The 18796-nt window shown below is 44.1% G+C and overlaps 1 protein-coding gene and 1 long non-coding RNA gene across 5 annotated transcripts in view; one reads left to right on the top strand and one right to left on the bottom strand.

Moving 5' to 3' along the window:
• SNX9 (sorting nexin 9) overlaps positions 1–8593 on the bottom strand; it is a 105738-nt gene extending 97145 nt beyond the window's left edge. Inside the window, exon 1 of one of the 3 annotated variants that reach the window (XM_054505617.2) lies at positions 8265–8593. In XM_054505617.2, coding sequence (XP_054361592.1) covers positions 8265–8276 — 12 coding nt within the window. In that variant the 5' untranslated portion in view covers positions 8277–8593. The remainder of the gene's footprint in view (positions 1–8264) is intronic. The other 2 variants (XM_045865808.3, XM_054505619.2) reach the window with 2 other exon arrangements.
• On the top strand, positions 231–17709 carry LOC135365636 (uncharacterized). Of its 2 annotated transcripts, none has more exons than XR_010413823.1 (3): positions 231–365; positions 12540–12826; positions 16864–17709. It is a non-coding gene; the product is annotated as an uncharacterized LOC135365636 (long non-coding RNA). The 2 variants fall into 2 exon arrangements; XR_010413824.1 differs by lacking the exon at positions 231–365 and adding an exon at positions 6421–6540.
• Positions 17710–18796: the final 1087 nt, after the last annotated feature.

Raw genomic sequence — 18796 nt, 5'->3', positions numbered from 1 at the left:
CGTGAATTTAAGAAAAAACCAGACGTTTCAAGACTCAGCTCCTTAGAAAGCCCTGTGGGCTTGAGAAGCAGCACCAGGAGCCCCCACTGTGCCCAGCAGAGAGCCAACACTCCAGGAGCTACAACTTTGGGAAGTGCTCTCTGAGGCTAGGATGAGGCCTTTTATGCCGACATCCCAAGTGCAGCAGAGGGCCTGGCACTGAGCTCATTCGGAGTTCAAAGGAAGGAGGTCGGGAATGATGACGGGTAACAGCTCCCAGATAAATGGTGCATTTTTCACCTTCCTTAACTTACCCCTAAAGTTTGGAAGTCTCTTTGACGTCAAGAACCACCACCAACAGGTGATTTTGCCTCCTGCCTCTGCAGGTAATGATACTGTATGACTCCATTTTCAGAGACTAAAAATAGCTTAGAAGAATTGAGTCATACTGAGTAACATCCTCAAGCACTGTATTTACAATATCTAAAAATGAATAAGTAGGGCTAAATCCATCATGTGCTTTTAATAGTCAACAAGAGGGGTGGGGAAGAAAAGAAACCCCAATTGGAAAGTGAAATATGCCCACCACAGTCTGTTATTTTGATCACTTGACTTAAGGTTTGGTTTCCACTAAAATGTGTAACTACTTTGTTTTTTACCTTTTTCCCCTCCAAAGAAGAGACTGACTCTATGTGTGCACATATTCCCTTCCCTCACTTTACAGTCTGTTATAAAGAATGCTATGACTTGGGGCGCCTGGGTGGTTCAGATGGTTAAGTGTCTGCCTTCGGCTCAGATCATGATCCCAGGGTCCTGGGATCAAGCCCCACATCGGGCTCCCTGCTCAGCGGGGAACCTGCTTCTCCCTCTCCCTCTGCCACTCCCCCTGCTTGTCCTCTCTCTCTCTCTCATATCAAATAAATAAATAAAATCTTAAAAAAAAAAAAAAAGAATGCTATGACTTGGGAGGGCGCCTGGATGGCTCAGTCTGTTAAGCGCCTGACTCTTGATTTCAGCTCAGGTCATGATCTCAGGGTCGTGAGATCGAGCCCCACGATGGGCTCCACACTAATTGGGAGCCTGCTTGAGGACTCCCTCTCACTCCACTTCCCCCACTTAATGCACATGCATGTGCTCTCTGTCTCTCTAAAATAAATAAATCTTTAAAAAAAAGCTCTGACGTGGATTTTGTTCCAGCACACATGGCAGGCCAATACCCTGAACCACCCACCACCAGACTAAACACTAAAGTGCCGAATACTAAAAGCAAAAGACACACACATAAACACCTTTTAAAACACATTGCTGAGTCAGCACAAAAGGAAAGTCTCTAGAGAGGTCACAGAGGCATCGAGAGCAGAAACCCTGGGAGAAAAATATGTGTTGAGACAGGATTCCACTCCAGGAGTCTCCTGCAGACCCTGAGTTTGAGACCCCAGAGACCCTGAGTTCGAGTCTGTATGCCACAGGCAGTCCTGGGGGAGGTAGGAGAGAGAGATTCCTGTGTTAAGCTAGACACTGGCAGCCCAAAAGGACTTCAGTATAAGGGGAAAAGAGAAAATCTGTCATTCCAAAGTGGGCAGCAAGGAAACTTGTTTTATCATCGACCCAAGTAGAGAAATAAGGGAAATTTCCCCTGACATCTGAAGTATTTCTGCTACCAGAACGGATGGAAGAACACTGAGCCAGGAATTAAAGTGGCCACAAGAATGTAGTGTCCCCAGGAGACCGGCATAAGCAAAGACAAATTCCCTCTGGAAGACTAACTTCAATCTAGTTATCAAAATTCCCTCAGATGAAGTTCCAAGGAAAATGAGCAACTCACAGGAAAAACACACACACACAAACATACAAAACACACAAGAAAACAAGGCACCATGAGTAAGAGTGAGCAGAAACAGATGGCTGAGTTAGACTTCAGATACCAGAACAGACACAAACTATAAATGTTTAATATGCTTAACAGAAGCTTAAACATATGAGCAAAGAGTGGGACTATAAAGAATGACCAAGCAGATTTGAAAGAGAACCAAATATAATTTCTAAAAACAGAATATAATTGAAATAAAAGTAATGGATAAAAGAGCAGATGAGGCCCAAAGAAAGAGTAGTGAACCGAAGGTAAGAGCCAAAGAAATGATCCAGAATGCAGCACAAAGAGAAAGAACATGGCGGGCTGAAAGTAAGAAGTTAGAGGTCCTCTGGACCCTGTCACGCTAATTCGAGTTCCAGAGAGAGAGAATGGGGAAGAGGCCTGTTCACGAAATAATCACTTCTGGGAATTCTCTACAACTGCACTCCCCACCATGGCAGCCATTAACCAGGAGTGGCTATTTAAGTTAAAAATCGAAACACAGTTCCTCAACTAACCACATTTCAAATTCTCATTAGCCACACGTGGCAGGCAGCTGCCATATGGGACTGCACAGATGTAGAACATTTCCATGGCCACAGAAAGTTCCACTAACTGCACTATTTTAGAACGACTGAAATTCCCATCGTCAGACCCAACATACCCAATAAAGTTCACGCAATGCCAATACCATCCACACATGGATGGACTGAGGTAACACTACACGGTAGGAAGGCTACCCAGAAGGTCTTAAAAACAGGCAGAGAGGAGTCAGGCCATCTTACAGGAACAACATCAGACCACTAACTTCTTAGGAGTAACTCTGAGAGCCCACAGAAGACAGGGGAACACCACCTACAAATATGCTGAGAGAAAACACGGTCAACCTAGAAACCTACCTTTCAAGCAAAATACATTTTCACAAACAAAATATTTACCAACAACAAATTTCCCCAATGGAAATTCCAAAGAATTCATTTTAAGCAGAAGGAAAATCATCCCAGAAAGGAGGACTGGAATGTAAACAGGAATAGTAAGCAAAGATATGGTAAAATTTGATTAAATCTAAATAAACATTAGCTGTATAAAAAATAAAAAGAACATCTAATTTTTGGTGGAAAAGACAGAATTACAATACTGGGCAGTAACTGACCATATTGCGGCACATGATTGGAGTTAAATATCTTAAGGCCTTTTTGTAATTCAGTAGGAGGGTAATGATAGTGAGTAACTTCGGACTTTAATTTAGATATGGTAACATACATGCTTATGGTAACCACTGGAAAAAAAATTTGACATATAGGACAAACCTTCCAAACAGTTGGGGAGGGAGCAGGTAAAATAAGAGGAAGAGGGAAAAAAATCCCCAGTCAGTCCATAAGATGGTAGCCAGAAATCCAAACACATCAGTAAACACAAATAAAAGCAGACAAAACTCTCTAGTCACGAAGATCACCAGACTAGATAAAAAGGTAAAATTCAGCTATAGGCTTTTATATACCCGGCAAATATTTACCAAAAGAAAGCTAGAGAAACCACATTAACTTTAGACAAAATTGTCCTTAGGAAAAAACACACTAGATAAAGAGCGTCCCTTCATACTGGTAAAAAGTTCAATTCACCTTGAAGATGATACTAATTCTAAACTTAAATTTTTTTTTAAAAGATTTTATTTATTTGAGAGAGAGAGCATGAAGGGGGTGGGGGGGCCCGCAGTGGGAGAGGGAGACGGAGAAGCAGGCTCCCCGCTGAGCAGGGAGTCTGGTGCAGGACTCCATCCCAGGACCATCATGACCTGAGCCCAAGGCAGACGCTTAATTGACTGAGCCATCCAGTCACCCTAGCACCCTAATTTTAGAGAAGTTTTTTTAAAACACCATTTTAATTAACATCTCCATCAAGTAGACAAAAGATCAGCTATATACAATGGATCAAGTAGAGTTTGTAATGATACAGATGCGAACAACATAATTACTAAATTCAATCTAATGGTCATACACAGAACACACACATCGATTAGGGGATATACATATTGTTTTTTACAAACAGGTGGCACATTTATGAAGTGGACTATAGGAGAGGTACAAAGTTAACCTCAACAAATTTTCAGGTATAGTATGACTATCAGATTCCCTGTTCACAATGCAATTAAGTTAGAAATCATTAACAAAAAGATAAACAGGAACACCCTATACTTTTGGAAATCAAACACACTTCTAACAACCATGGGTTAAAGTGTCAGAAGTATGAGGTTTGTTCCAAGTACCTGAAAACATAAGAACCAACTTCTCACTAGTAAAACTGAATTGCTAGATATAAAAAAGATTTCTAGTACCTAAACTGTAGATGTGTATTTTCCATTGTGCATGTATACTTAAAAAGGAAAAGTTTACTAAAACACACAATTAGGGGTGCCTGGGTGGCTCAGTCAGTTAAGCGTCTGCCTTCGGCTTAGGTCATGATCTCAAGGTCCTGGGATTGAGCCCCATATCAGGCTCCCTGCTCAGTGGGGAGCCTCCCCCCCCCCCCTCCCCATGCCTGCCGCTCTGCCTACTTGTGCTCTCTCTCTCTCTCTCTGTCAAATAAATAAACAAAAATCTTTTAAATAAAGGTGCACAATTCAAAGAATGTCAGTTAGCAGTCACTACTCTCCCTGGAATATCTTTCGCACTTTCAAACTGGACAGCAAGGAACCCAGGCAAGAAAATTCAACATTCATTCATGTAGTAAGTTTATCAAGAGCCTCGCCTGTGCCACTCACATAGGATTCAAAGGTGAGCAGGCACACACAGTCCCAGCCTCCTGGGGCTGAGGGCATCCTATAGGACACAGCCACTACACCCCAAAACATATAAAATGGCAGCCGGACATACAATGTGACCCTGTAACAGAGGTGGGCGGGGATCAGGAAAAGCTTTCCGGAGGAAGGGATGCTTTGAGCTGAAACATAATGTGTTTAAAAAAAGGGGGGGGGGCGCATCTGGAGGGAAGAGGCGAGAGAAAAGCATTCCAGAAAAGAACAGAACAGTATAGGCGAAGTTGAAAAGGTTTAGGTGGGCAATCAAAGTAAAATTATAATTTTCAGATGGTCAATACAAAAACAGGGGGCAGTAGAAAACTGCAAAAAATTTCTGCTTTCTCAACTATTCCTTTCTCAGTAAGAACGTGGTTGACCTTTCTACTATCAGTATTTGGGGGGAGGGGGGCTATACAAATACTGTCCAGATATTCTATTTATTAGACATTAAAACTTACTTTTACACAAAATTGAATAGTTAGCATTTTCTATACTGTTTTAAAAAAATGATCAAATCCAACGTTAATCCTTAAGGCTTAACGTTGGATTTGAATAGAAAGAATAGGAAGATATTTCTTTCACTCAAATAAAGAGGTTTTTGCTAGGATAGACTACAAAATATGCTTTCTACTGTTCTCACTAATGTATATCATGGAACAGTCCTGAGCAATTCACTCATTTCCTACCAGTATTTTCAATACTCCACACCCACTCAATTTAACCAAGCACTACCACAAATATTTTACTTTAGACACTGGAGACAGAAAAGAAAAAAAAAAGTGCATCTGGGACTCCCAGAATCTTGTTAAAATAACTCCCAAAACTGACTATGTAAGCACAAAAGGAACCAACTTAGTTACCAAAGGTTAACTCTGACAAGGAAATTACAGCTAAATTATATAGCTATGGATAAACTTCCATTAACTATTTTCATGCTCCTTTTGATATATGTGGGCAAAAAAAAAAAAATTTCTTTCCTAAGACTTAATAAATAAAACTTAATTTATTCCTAAATCCACCATAGGATTGTGATAAAATTCAACCTTCTGAGGTTTCTAGTAGAAGCCAAGACTTTACAGGCATATTAGCCCTTCACTGTATTTGTTAAGGGAGATAAGATTGGAGTCAGAATAATGTACCTACTTACAACTGAATTCAGCATCCTCCTGAGCAGCGATTAGAAACAAAGAAGATAATCCCTTTAAATGTGCAGGTACTGATGAACTTTCTTTGGCAGGGAAGAATTGCCCAATTAAAGTTTTTCTTCTAAAAGATAATTTCTTTCCCTTGTGAACATAGCAGATTTTTTTTTTTTAATCACGACAGTTCAAAGATAACTGCGTTTTCGAAAAAATACATCAGAGCAATACATAAGAAAATTAGTTCTGAAAAGAACTGAGGCCATTCTCTGGTAAATTCAAAGGAAAACTCAACACCACCTAACCCAGCCAGTACTGTTGTTTATTTTTCATCTCTTGAGGCTTGCAGCAAGAGCCTGAATGCCATGGAAGTCTGAAATTTCATAAAAAGTTAGAAGTTATTACTGAGTGTGTCCTCACCACCTACCCCATTAAAGGGAGAAAAGGAAAAACTCCAAACTACTCAGATGTCAGCAAAGGCAGGGGTGTGGTTGCAGGGGATTGGAAAAGAAGGACAACTTTCCTCCCTGGTAATAATTAAAAAAATGAGACTGGTTTGACACAAGGATCACCAGGAAGTAGATCAGAAAACGGAGTTAGGGTCCTCTTTTAACAAGTGCTTCTTTGCTCTTCCTTTCTTTTTTTAAATTGGAAGTGGCTCGTCATCATGTGAACATGGAGATGAATACCTTGTGGAAGAGTGATTAAAAAGGAGACAGACAGACAGACTTGGAATCACGGGAATTTGCCTCCAGAGTGGTGTAGGTAATAAGGTAGGAAGTGCTTACACGCGCTTTAAGGCTTGGTTTAGTGAGGACACATGCAAAAAGGATCACTGCCCTTTTCAACTTTACAGAAAAACTAAGTTCAGTTTTAGCTATCCAATAAAGTTTTCATTATGTATACCTGCACTAGTTGCTAACCTGATTGAAAAGAGGGTTCAGGTAACATGCATCAGCAGATCAGAGGGCAAAACACCACAACACTGACCTCCACTGAACACGTGTCTACCACAAACAGCTTTTAAGGTTGCAAGATGAGTGCAAAATAGGACCTGTAATTGGCCATTTCTGGGATGTTTGGCAACAAACCTCAAAATCAGATTTCCTTAGAAATCCTTGGCTTGAGTTTTGTTTTTAAAAAGATCAACACAAAATTATGTATGTTAAAAAGGTACCAAGTTCTACCACACCTAATAAAACCAAGGAAGAGCATAGCCATTAATGTATTAACAAGCAGGTAATTATTTCAGTAACAGCAGACGACAGGTTCCCTGGAGGAAAATCTCCATTTTTAAAAAATAGACACTGCACCTAAGCAGATTCAGAGCACAAATTATAACAGTCTGAAATGACATCAGACAATCTGATCTTTCAAAGGGATTTCAAACTGTATATCCTTTCCTAAATGATCCTTGATCCAAAAACAAAAACCCAACAAAAAAATAAGGTTTTCGCCAACCCAAAAGCTCAGAGATTTCAAACATAAATATGGAAGAGGGTGCCGATGCTGTATTAAGGTGCCATCACAAAAACTATTTGCAAAAGTCAAGCCATTCCTCAAAGCACATCACCAGCTCTGGGAAGGGTCTCCCACCGGGAGTCCTCAGTGATTGCGACTTTCCCAGTTACTACTTTGCATGACGAACTAAAGAAAACGCCCCAGGAAAGGCGGCGGGGGAGGGTGGCTCCTGCACGCTCAGGTGGCAAAGGGTGACCGCTAATGCCACGAACAATACCCTAAAATAAGCAAACCACCACTCCGGGCCAATTACCATGCTCCAGTCAAAGTTCCACCACGTAATTCGGGCCTGGGCCTTTTTTTCAAGCAAACTCGTTACTGAAAGCACAGTCATTTCCCTCTGTATTTTATTCACGCTGGAAATACCATTCAAACCGAAAAGGTAGCAAAACAAAAGGTAAAAAAAAAAAAAAAACCAACACCAAAAAACACAAGAAAAAAATGAAGGAAGTGGAGGCGCGGGGCGTTCAATATGCGTTTTCCCTCAAGCGGGAGCCCTGGCTCGCGGGCCGTCACTGGAAATGCCCAGTGCTCTCCGGCGGGGCTCGGGCCCCCAAAACCGGCCGGCGCGGCCGGGCTCCCCCGCTCCGGCGGAGGGAGGGGCGCTCCCCGCGGCGGCGGCGGCGGCGGGCAGTGGCCGCCACTCGGGGCCGGAGCCGGGTATGCCGGGGGCCGGCGGCTGCCCCCGAGCGAGCTCCGGGGCTGCGGGAACTTTCCCCCGCTCCGGCCCGGCCGCAGCCCAGGCTCAGACGCAAACTTTGCAGACGGCGCCGCTGGCGTCCGGGGTCCCGCCCCGAGACCCTCCCGCGCCGCGAGCCGAGCCCCCGAGCCCCCGAGCCCCGCGTGACCGGCCCGGAGGGCTCCGGCTGGGCCGCGCCGCCGCCGCCGCCGCCCGCGCCCCCGGCCCCGGCCCCGACCCTCCGGGCGCCGCCGCGGGCCCGAGCGGCCGACCGGGCCTGCGCCGCACGCCCCTCACCTTGGTGGCCATGGCGGGCGGCTCCCCCGGCCCGGGACGGCCGGCTCCTCTCCGGCGCCGCGGCTGTCGGCCCGAGGCGAGCGGGCGGGCGGGCGGCGGCGGCGGCTACGGCTGGGCCCCGGCGCGGCGGCGGCGGCGGCGGCGGCGGCCCCGAGTCTCGGCGCTCAGGCCCCGCCGCTGGGCGCTCGGCGACTCCAGCCGCCGCCCGCTCCTGCAGTTCCTGAAACTCCCCGGCTGCGCGGCTCCCGCCCCTGCCGGCCGAGCCTCCCATTTACCGCGGCGTGCGCGGCGCGGCCGGCGGAAGCGCGCCCGGTGCCCTCGGCCGGCCCGGCCTCCTCTCCCACTTTCCGCCCCCGCCCCGAGCCGCCGCCCCGGCCCGCGCCGCCGCCGCCGTCGCCGCCGCCGCCGCCGCCCGGCGCCCTTTGTTCCAGCGCCGGCCGCGTCCCGGGAGGCGGCCGGGCCGGGGTCGGCGCCCCGCGTGGCTGCCCGCGGGAAAACTTCAGGGGGTGTGAGGATTCTCTCGGGTCCCCCCCGCGCCTGAAGGACCGGCCCGACCGTCTCCCGCAGCCCGCGCCGTAGGCGGCGGCTGAAGTTTCTTGTGCCCGGTACACCGGGTTCGGTAATAACTCTGCGCCCCGCTGGCAGGGCCTGAGCCTCCCGCGGGGATCTCTGCTCGGCTGGGGATTGCTGTTGGGCCGGTTGTGCTCTCGGCTGAGTAAAATAGGGGCTAAATAAACAGCCCGGAGGGGAGCAATGGCTTCCCGATCCCACTGGCCCTGGGGAGAGAGCAAGATGGAGTCACTCATGTCAAGTAGTGAGCTAATCAGGAAGGGGGCCGAGGGCCCCGCCCCTGAGACCAGCTATCACCCCAACCAGCACAGACTGGCCACACCAAGGACTGATAATCAGTGAGGCCACAGAACCTGGAAGAACCAGGGGCTGATAATCACTGGAACCAGAAGAGGCCTGCAAAGGCCCAGGACTGATTTAACTCCTTTAAGAAGGGAGGACCTGTGCAGCGAACTGTCAGACCCTCCAGACGCTGACCTCCCCCGCCGACCCCGCTGGAAAGGCAGCTGCCCCTGAGGGCTCTGCCTGCTTGCTCTCTGAACAGAAAGAGCTCCTCCACGCCTGAACATAATAAGCAGTGAGCATGGAGGCCTGACCCCGACCCTGTCCTCTCAATGGTGCCCAGGGACTGACTTTGCTTATGGTTTGTTAACTTACCTTTATGGTATCTTGTTTGCCGTGAGACTTTATATTATATCTTGTCTTGTGTGACGTGTATGAAGCCCCGTTAAACGCGTAGTGAAATGTCATTGGGTTTGGAATCCTGAACCTGCTTTACAATCATGTTAACCTGGTTTTATGATCGAATAAACACAACCGTGTTTAGACACAACTTGTGGAAAGACACAACTCGTGTACGGGTCTTTATAGCGTGCTCGCAAAAGCTGGCGTAGTCCGCAGGATTCTATGTCACTGACTCACTACTTGCTTTCAGAAAATTTGGAAGAATTGGGGCGGGGGGAAACACAAAACCCTCCTTGAGTCTTGCTGGAATTGACTACAGAAGAATTAAAAACAATAAGTTGGGGGATAAATTTGTGTGACTATAGACTTTCCACGTGTCTTGCTTGGGGTGAGATCCTAAGCTGTTGGCACAGGCCGGCCAAAAGGAGACCAGCTCTATGCAGGGAGTAGTTGGCAGTAGAAGCCCGTGGTCTGGCTTACCCCTTTGCAAGCCCGGCACGAGGTAGAACTAGCTAAAGCTGAAACCAAGGGAGACCACCTCAGAAAGGTACAGGAAAGCTTACGAAAAATTAAACCATTCAGGAACACTGCATAAATGCATGTCACTAGGGGCCAAAATAATCCATAACCTAAAGGAAAGATATAAACAAAAATTGTGTGACAACCTATATACGTATCATAGGAAAGGTATAAGTGGGAAATGGAATTCTATATAGTCAAGAAACTATAACAGCTGCTAGAATATAAGAAAGGAAGAAAAATGTGGGCACTAGGCAAACACCTAAAAATGAGGGTGGGAAGGTCCAGAAGTCAGACATCATACGTTGCTTAGAAGACCTGTGGTACCCCACAGAACTAGAAGTCAGAAGGAGGCTCAGAACTAGGACCCCAGGAGATGTAATCATGGATCTGAAGGATCCTAAAAATATAAAACTGTTAGTGTCCCCAGCTTCCCCTGCAGAGGTTCCCATCTTACCGATGAAAACCACATTGCAGCTAGACCAGGACGAATAAAAAAGGCAAGGAGCTAGCTAACAGAATAATAAGGAAGGCCAAATCGATGAATAATTTAAAGGACAAACCGCTCTTGGGACCACAGGACCCCCATCCTGAGGACCCAGAAGACTATGATAACTCCACCATGGGGGGATGATTATCAAAGCGGACCTATTATTGGAAGGAAAAGAGTGATAGATCATAATCATAGGCAAGGACAACCCAAAGAAGTAGTGGCACTTAGTGAATATACTCATGCTGAACTTCAGAAGATCAGGACGAATTTCTGTCAAGGACATATCTGATGTAGACTGTTTACTCCATGTATGGGATAGTGGAGCAAACACAATAGCACTACTGGGTACGGAGATACATCGGGTATCTTCTTTAGCCAAAAACCCCTCATCAAACCATTCAATTATGGCAGTACATAGAAAGGACACATAGGTATAAATGCATTATTCAAACGGTTCACGGAAAGAAGTCCCAGGTTTACTGGGCACGAAATAAAAACATTGCAGGGATGCATCATGTGTAAACAAATGATAGACAGATATGGGTACACTGCACCAATAGACACATACAAACCCACTACATTTAATTTTATAATACAAATAGATTTCATAGGACTGCTAAAATCACAGTTATCAACAGAAGCATGCCACCGCCAGGGGATACATATACATAGCATTAAGGGTAGCCGTGGCTGCATTGAGGTCCTCAGCCCATGCAATCATAAGAGCTCTGGAATCATGGGCAGCTCACTTTGGAGCACCAATAACAGTAGAAAGTGACCAGAGAACTCACTTTACAGCCACCTCCGTTAAAAAGCCCTGTGATCGGGCACCTGGGTGGCTCAGTTGGTTAAGCGACTGCCTTCGGCTCAGGTCATGATCCTGGAGTCCCTGGATCGAGTCCCGCATCGGGCTCCCTGCTCGGCAGGGAGTCTGCTTCTCCCTCTGACCCTCCCCACTCTCATGTGCTCTCTCTCTCAAATAAATAAATAAAATCTTTAAAAAAAAAAAAAAGCCCTGTGATCTATGGAACTTAGAATGAAATTATCATCAAGCCTATAACCCTACAGCTGCTGGATGTATAGAAAGATTTAATGGATTATTAAAAAGAGAATGACAATTGGTAGAAAGACAAGGCCCTGGATGTGGCTTGCTTTACAGATTACAAAAAGATAATCCTCATAAGATCTTAAACACTTCTGCCCCAGATATAGGAAAGAGGGAGGTACCAGTAGACGCGCCCAAACTTCCATATAAGGTAGCAACAAAAGTGAGGGACAATTCTGTCTCCTTACAGGATATTGCTGCTCACAGACATGGGAACACTTATTGGACTTCAGGGGCCAAAGGGTAGCTACAACTTAAGAAAATCCCGAACTTTTCCCCCATGGGCATACATTAAGAATAATTTGAGGAGGCAGTGGGGCGCCTGGGTGGCTCCGTCAGTTTAGGGTCCAACTCTTGATTTTGACTCAGGTCATGATCTCAGGGTCCTGAGATGGAGCCCTTCCTCAGGTTCCACGCTGGGTATCGAGCTTGCTTAAGATTCTCTCTCTCCCTCTGCCCCTCCCCCGACTCAGGCTCTCTCGGAAAAAAAAAAAAGAAAAAAAGAATAATTGGAGGAAAACTGCATACGAACTAGGATCATACTACGCCTATGACATTATACTTTGGCTAATAACTAGCATGCTCATATGGACATTATATTATATAAACATGCCAGGCACGTGTAAAATACAACATTCCTCTTATTATAGATTAGAAAACTGCCGTATACTGCATCCAGTCCATGTGTTCCTGCTCACTGGTACAGCACTTGTGCCCTTGGCATTATAAGACAAGAGATACACATGCACACCAACTGCAGCATCATTTAGGATACAAATATGCAGTGTTGATCTAGTTTCCTGGCAACGAGGCTGCTAGGGAAAATATTTTTAATAATTACCAATAGTGTCCTGATTTTTGGTCTTACTGAACTAACTGGATACTTCATCTGTCACCGCCACAGACATTGCCACAGTGGTAACAGGACCCAACTATTGTGCAGAAACCTAGTTAACTACACAGTCTGCCTAATTAACAAAGTGTTACAAGAATAACGCTCCACAATACAGAGATGCACCAAATACCAGACTCTACCATACCAGACTCCCCAGAATCTCCTGACGGTGATCTAGACTCGGCACAAATAACTTGGGAAGACAATCCAGAAATTACCCCGCGTTGGAAGCATCCTGGGAAGATCTCTCAGACCTCTGGGAAGACCCGTTAGATGACGACACTTAGCCACAGCAGGTACGTGCTGATTGGTTTGAGTGCCAAGATGTGCTGACTCCTATGAGGCATGTGAATTTTAATGATTGCTTCTTGACTGAACTAGCAGTACCATTAGGAACTTCACAAGGACTAGTGGAGGTCACAGACATAGGTCACTTAATTGATATTTATTGGCTTTTCACACACTATTGTCAACATATACAAGGGCTGATTAATCAGAGAGATAATAGGGGACATTATTTTAGGCTGGAAACATACCCACATGTACCACATGATTGCCAAGATTTGGTGGCTGGTTTTATGTATCTTAATCATAAATATGGCCACTATCCCTATGAGCACAAGAGATACCAATAATATTTTAGCTCCTGAATACGACACCACAAAGCCAGCCCACACCAAAACTCAATTTTTCAAATCATGCCCCAACCACAGCAGGACTGCCTGAACACATGCCAGGCTATATTTTATACACTCACATCTCCCTTTTTCCAGAGCTAATTACATACGTGCTTAATTGCACTAGAGCTCGAAAAGCAACTTTAAGACCCTTTTGCACTTATAGTAATGATATTAAGCTTTGCCAACAAAATTTTTACTCTTAGCTTACAAACTGCATACCTTTACGGAGCTATACATAAAATAGATCACACACTAGATGATTGCAGACACAACATGATAAAGTGGGAAAGACCAGAATTATGCTCATTCCATGAAGACTTTAGTAATATCTCACACCAATATGCCACTCATGTTACAAACAAGAAAATTTTAAGTGAAGACATGGAATTAACCCCATGCATTGAATTTAAAAACATTAGTACCATCCTACATAATCTCACCGCAGAAACGTATGTACCCAACATAGAGCATACCCTGCGGGATATCCAGACAGCACATGCATGAACCTTGTTATACACTCATACAAATCCTTTGTCAACATGTGGTATAAATTTTGGTGCCAACTGGGTATGGAACAAGAGGATGCATATGACAAATAGGAGTATCTGGAAACTACTACTACTCCTCATAGTACTCCTAACACCACCACTACTAACCCTCATTACATCATTTTCCACACTTTAGCCCACCCCTAGACAAAGTTCCGGTGCCAACTGGGTACTCGAAGGATTACAGCATCATATCCACAAACAACATTACCTAGTATGAGTATTATTTAATAGATTTTCCAAACTTTCCATTTTTTTGGCAATTTTTGCATGAGACACAAAGATTCACAATGTAATAATACACATAGCACTTGGTATGCCAAGGCTTCATCAACCTACCTAACACTTGGAGGATTTTATACAAGAGGAAATGGAACATTTGCATCCACAGAATTAGATTGGAAATTAAAAATAGGACCAACCTTGCTTACACAACCGGATCACCACTTCACACATCAAGCTAGACCTGATTTACATGTGCCCCCAAACCCACATTATTATATGGAACAATTATGCCATAATTGGGCATGGGCATGCCCGAGAGGCTTTAAAAGTAATTTACCACACACCTACGTGGGGACAATGCTACAAGACGAATGCTTTTAAAACCAATTGTCGTGTGCTTTCCACCGAACCTTACAGTGGCACACACAAGGGGTTATTTTTACACAGAATATTCAGGGAACCTAAACTACCAATTTGGAACAATTCAGACTTTAAAACATTGGTTTACAGGGTGTGGGCATTACCCTGATGGACTAGTAAATTGCTCTGGAGCAGGACTTATGAGTCAAATTCAGCTGTCGACACTTTTTGCAGACTAATTCATAACGGAATGGAATCACAAAGCTTGAACAACACCATGATCAGGTAGCTCCCCCTTAATGGTACAGCTGAATTTAAGTTACACTTCGCCTAACACAGGATATAGTATGCAATGGAATGGTGGCGTAAGTAAAGTTACACATGGATGCCACATAACACCTCCATCATTGAAGATATCCCCACGGAAAATATCATCATGGCACTACGTCCTCATGGAAGTGACATCTCCTCCAGTGGTAACACTTTTGGACATCATCCAGGCTTACCCAAATTTAGATGCAATATTACATGGTAGAATATTTCCAGAGATAGTCCCCTACTGCAGGCTAACATCACAACTTGCAAACTGCCAGTTAATATGACTAATTGTTGGACATCTGGGTACCCCGAAGTTAAAACAAAATGGTTCCCAGAACAGTCTATAACACCTATACAATCATATCTAAATGAGTTTCAGCACTTAAGAGGTAAACAGGGCAATATGAGCTTTACTTGTGATCATATTCTAGATAATTGTAATAGCCTTGCAGCTATGAATCCAGCTACTTTAGGTCCTTTCACACCTACATGGTATAAGAAACAACTCAACAACTCAAATGCTCCAACGCTAATCCTACCTACGACACATCTTTTTGTAAATGGCTTAAAATAAGTGGCACATATCATGCTACCTTAATATCAAACTCTGCAGTCAGTCTATATAACATAACAAAGGAAGGGATCCTACTGGTATGTCCATTAGAACAACTAGATTCAATACAGTTTTATACCTTCTGGTTAGGAAAACCTCAATTATACAAGGCAGATCACCAGCATGGTGGAAAACACTGGGAATTGATTTTAATGCAGACTTAGTAACACAGATTGATCCAGGTACGCAACAGTATTTCTTCTCATTGATCCAACCATCAGATGCACAGTGAGTAGAACACACATGGTGGGCACAGCACCCTATCTATGAGAATATAATCAGAACTGATTCATCTATACCAATTTACATAGTTAAAGGACTTTCTTTGACAAATATGGTGTATCACCCAACAGCCCAGGCCCATGTATTATTGAGAGATGTTGGACTACTACACATTGTATGAGAACTTTCCATTGGAAACCACAATGGACACATTGCATTACCAAACCAACACCAAAAATCCTCAAGCCAAATGTGTTTGAACCTGTATTACTTAGTCCTGTGAGAATTGTATGTAAACCTATGTCACAGAGAGTTGAAATAACAAAAGGAACAATTCAATTTGTTCTATATACAACCTGAATGTAAAATTTATGCAACAGAAATAGGAGCGACCACCCCATTGAATTGCCCAATTTACCACCTATTGATAAAATTAGGCTTAGGAACCTCCTGCAGTTCCTGGTAGGACTAGGTATCATCTCTAACTTAATTGTCTCTGGGATAAAGAAGCAGAAATCCAGACTCTTAAGCAGGAGCTATTTGCATTTAAAAAACACATGTTCACCCCCTATTTAATGCAATAGGTGATTTAGGTTCCAAAAACTCCTCAGCATTCAGAGAACTAGATTCCATTGTCTCAGCTATGTGTGATTACCATGCCTACCGACTGAAACCTAACTATAACATTTCCCGTAAAGTCCAAGTCCTCCAACAATATTCACTCAATATTAGACATTTCTACCTAAGAGAGCAATTTAAAAAATAGTTGCTACAGAATCAGTAACCTACTGGAGAGAGCATGGAATGACATCAGAAACATTACTGTAACAGGGAAGACGTCTTCTTCTGACTGGACAGAGTCTCTCCTACAGTTAGACACATCCAGGTCATCTGATTATGACAATACAGGACAATGTAATCTTTCATTGTTAAGACTATTAAGGAGTTGGGGTGCCTGGGTGGCTCAGTCGGTTAAGTATCTGCCTTCGGCTCAGGTCATGGCCCCAGAGTTCTAGGATTGAGCCACACATTGGGCTCCCTGCTCAGCGGGGAACCTGCTTCTCCCTCTCCCTCTGCCCCTCACACTTGTGCTCTCTCTCTCAAATAAATAAATAAAATCTTTAAAACAAAGACTACTGGGGGTAAAAGCCTATTAGCATATGACACATACACCAACCGTACTCCAAGTACATGTAAATAGCACTTTTGACAACCCACACATCCATACGGAGTGATGGATATTTACTACCCAAAAAGAGGATATTTCAGTGATGTAATTACCTGTATTATACCTGGCATGAACTGGAAATCAATGTTAATCTTCATCCTCTAGCAACAATAGCCATGGAAAATTTATTCTTCCACAGGGGACACTTTTCAACTGCATAACTTATGCTAAGAACTCCTCAGAGGTCACCTTCTTTAATCGCACTTGGAGGCATGGTACTTTCATCACCATCGGCAAAGGATGCATTAAAATATTGTATGCTCGGGTGCCTGGGTGGCTCAGTCGTTAAGCGTCTGCCTTCGGCTCAGGTCATGATCCTGGGGTCCTGGGATCGAGTCCCACATCGGGCTCCCTGCTCAGCAGGAAGCCTGCTTCTCCCTCTCCCACTCCCCCTGCTTGTGTTCCTGCTCTCGCTATGTCTCTCTCTGTCAAATAAATAAATAAAAAATCTTAAAAAAAAAAATATTGTATGCTCTTAATGTAACATTTAATAATGTTATCAAAATGGGTAACTTTATCTCAGAATATTCATGTAAGGATTTTCCAACATCCCATCACACCAGAGTAACAGAGATACCTTGGGTGAAAACTGACAAGATTGATAAACTCTAGGTAAAAACTTAGAAGGATTCAGGGTGGCCCACAAAACCTTGACCAGCAAGCTAACCCACTTTGAACATGCTGCACAGGCCATTTGTGTGGCCTTGGCACTCCCCAACACCAACCTGGCCGCACTGAGCAGAGATATACAAAATTTACAGAATGTATGTTCTTTCTAGAATTGCTAACAAAACCTTTTAAACATGTCATTGTTCTGGCTCCTGGTCTGACTATAACCCCTTAAAATACTTAAAGATGGGAGGCAATTACTTCTCTACTCATATTTGAGAATCCATTAAGGAAATCCTTCTATTGCTTTTAGCTATTATTTTGGCTATCTTATTAAAAAAGCTATTAGAATGTTATGCACCCTCAGGCTTAAGAAGGGAAGATTACAAAAAGACTATGATTAATCATACCCTCCCTGTTCTTTTCTGTATGCGCCGTGAGCCTATGTCGAAGATTTCATTCATATTTTTGGACTTCTGTCTACCCTATTTGATAACATGATTTTCATTTGATTTTGTTGATTTGTTAACTTACCTTAACTGAATTCAGATTTAGTTTGGTTTCTGACTTAATTCTTATTAAATAGGACTTAAAATTTGAGTTTTGATTCTGATTTGACTTTATAACCTGACTTAATTTATATTTGATTTAATCCTTAGTTGATTTTGCTGTACTCTAAATTGATTTACCTTTATATGACTCAATTTTAACTATCTAACTCATTTTGATTTGTTGTGACTTTCATTTTATGTTGTCAATTGACATTTCATATGATTTGAGATTGATCTGATTTTGTTTGATTTTCACTGGAACCATCATTACATGACTTAGATTTGCCTTTATCCATAGCAGAGTAAAACCATACTGCTGATGTGGTTAAAAACATATTTCATTCCTGCATGACCCTTTATGGTTTAGTCATGAGTAATCACGGGGTGGGCTGGAGAGAGCAAGATGGAGTCACTCATGTCAAGTAGTGAGCTAATCAGGAAGGAGGCCGAGGGCCCCGCAGCTGAGACCAGCTATCACCCCAACCAGCACAGACTGGCCACACCAAGGACTGATAATCAGTGAGGCCACAGAACCTGGAAGAACCAGGGGCTGATAATCACTGGAACCAGAAGAGGCCTGCAAAGGCCCAGGACTGATTTAACTCCTTTAAGAAGGGAGGACCTGTGCAGCGAACTGTCAGACCCTCGAGACGCTGACCTCCCCCGCCGGACCCCGTTGGAAAGGCAGCTGCCCCTGAGGGCTCTGCCTGCTTGCTCTCTGAACAGAAAGAGCTCCTCCACGGCCTGAACATAATAAGCAGTGAGCATGGAGGCCTGACCCGGACCAGACCGAGTCCTCTCAATGGTGCCCAGGGACTGACTTCGCTTTGGTTCATTAACTTCTTACCTTTAAGGTATCTTGTTTGTTGTGGGACTTTGTATTATATCTTGTCTTGTGTGACGTGTATGAAG

This window comes from Mirounga angustirostris, unplaced genomic scaffold (genome assembly GCF_029215605.1).
Source record: "Mirounga angustirostris isolate CCGP_5_RB_7025 unplaced genomic scaffold, mMirAng1.0.hap1 SCAF_8, whole genome shotgun sequence".
Taxonomy (NCBI): domain Eukaryota; kingdom Metazoa; phylum Chordata; class Mammalia; order Carnivora; family Phocidae; genus Mirounga; species Mirounga angustirostris.
This window is presented reverse-complemented; position numbering and strand designations above follow the sequence as displayed.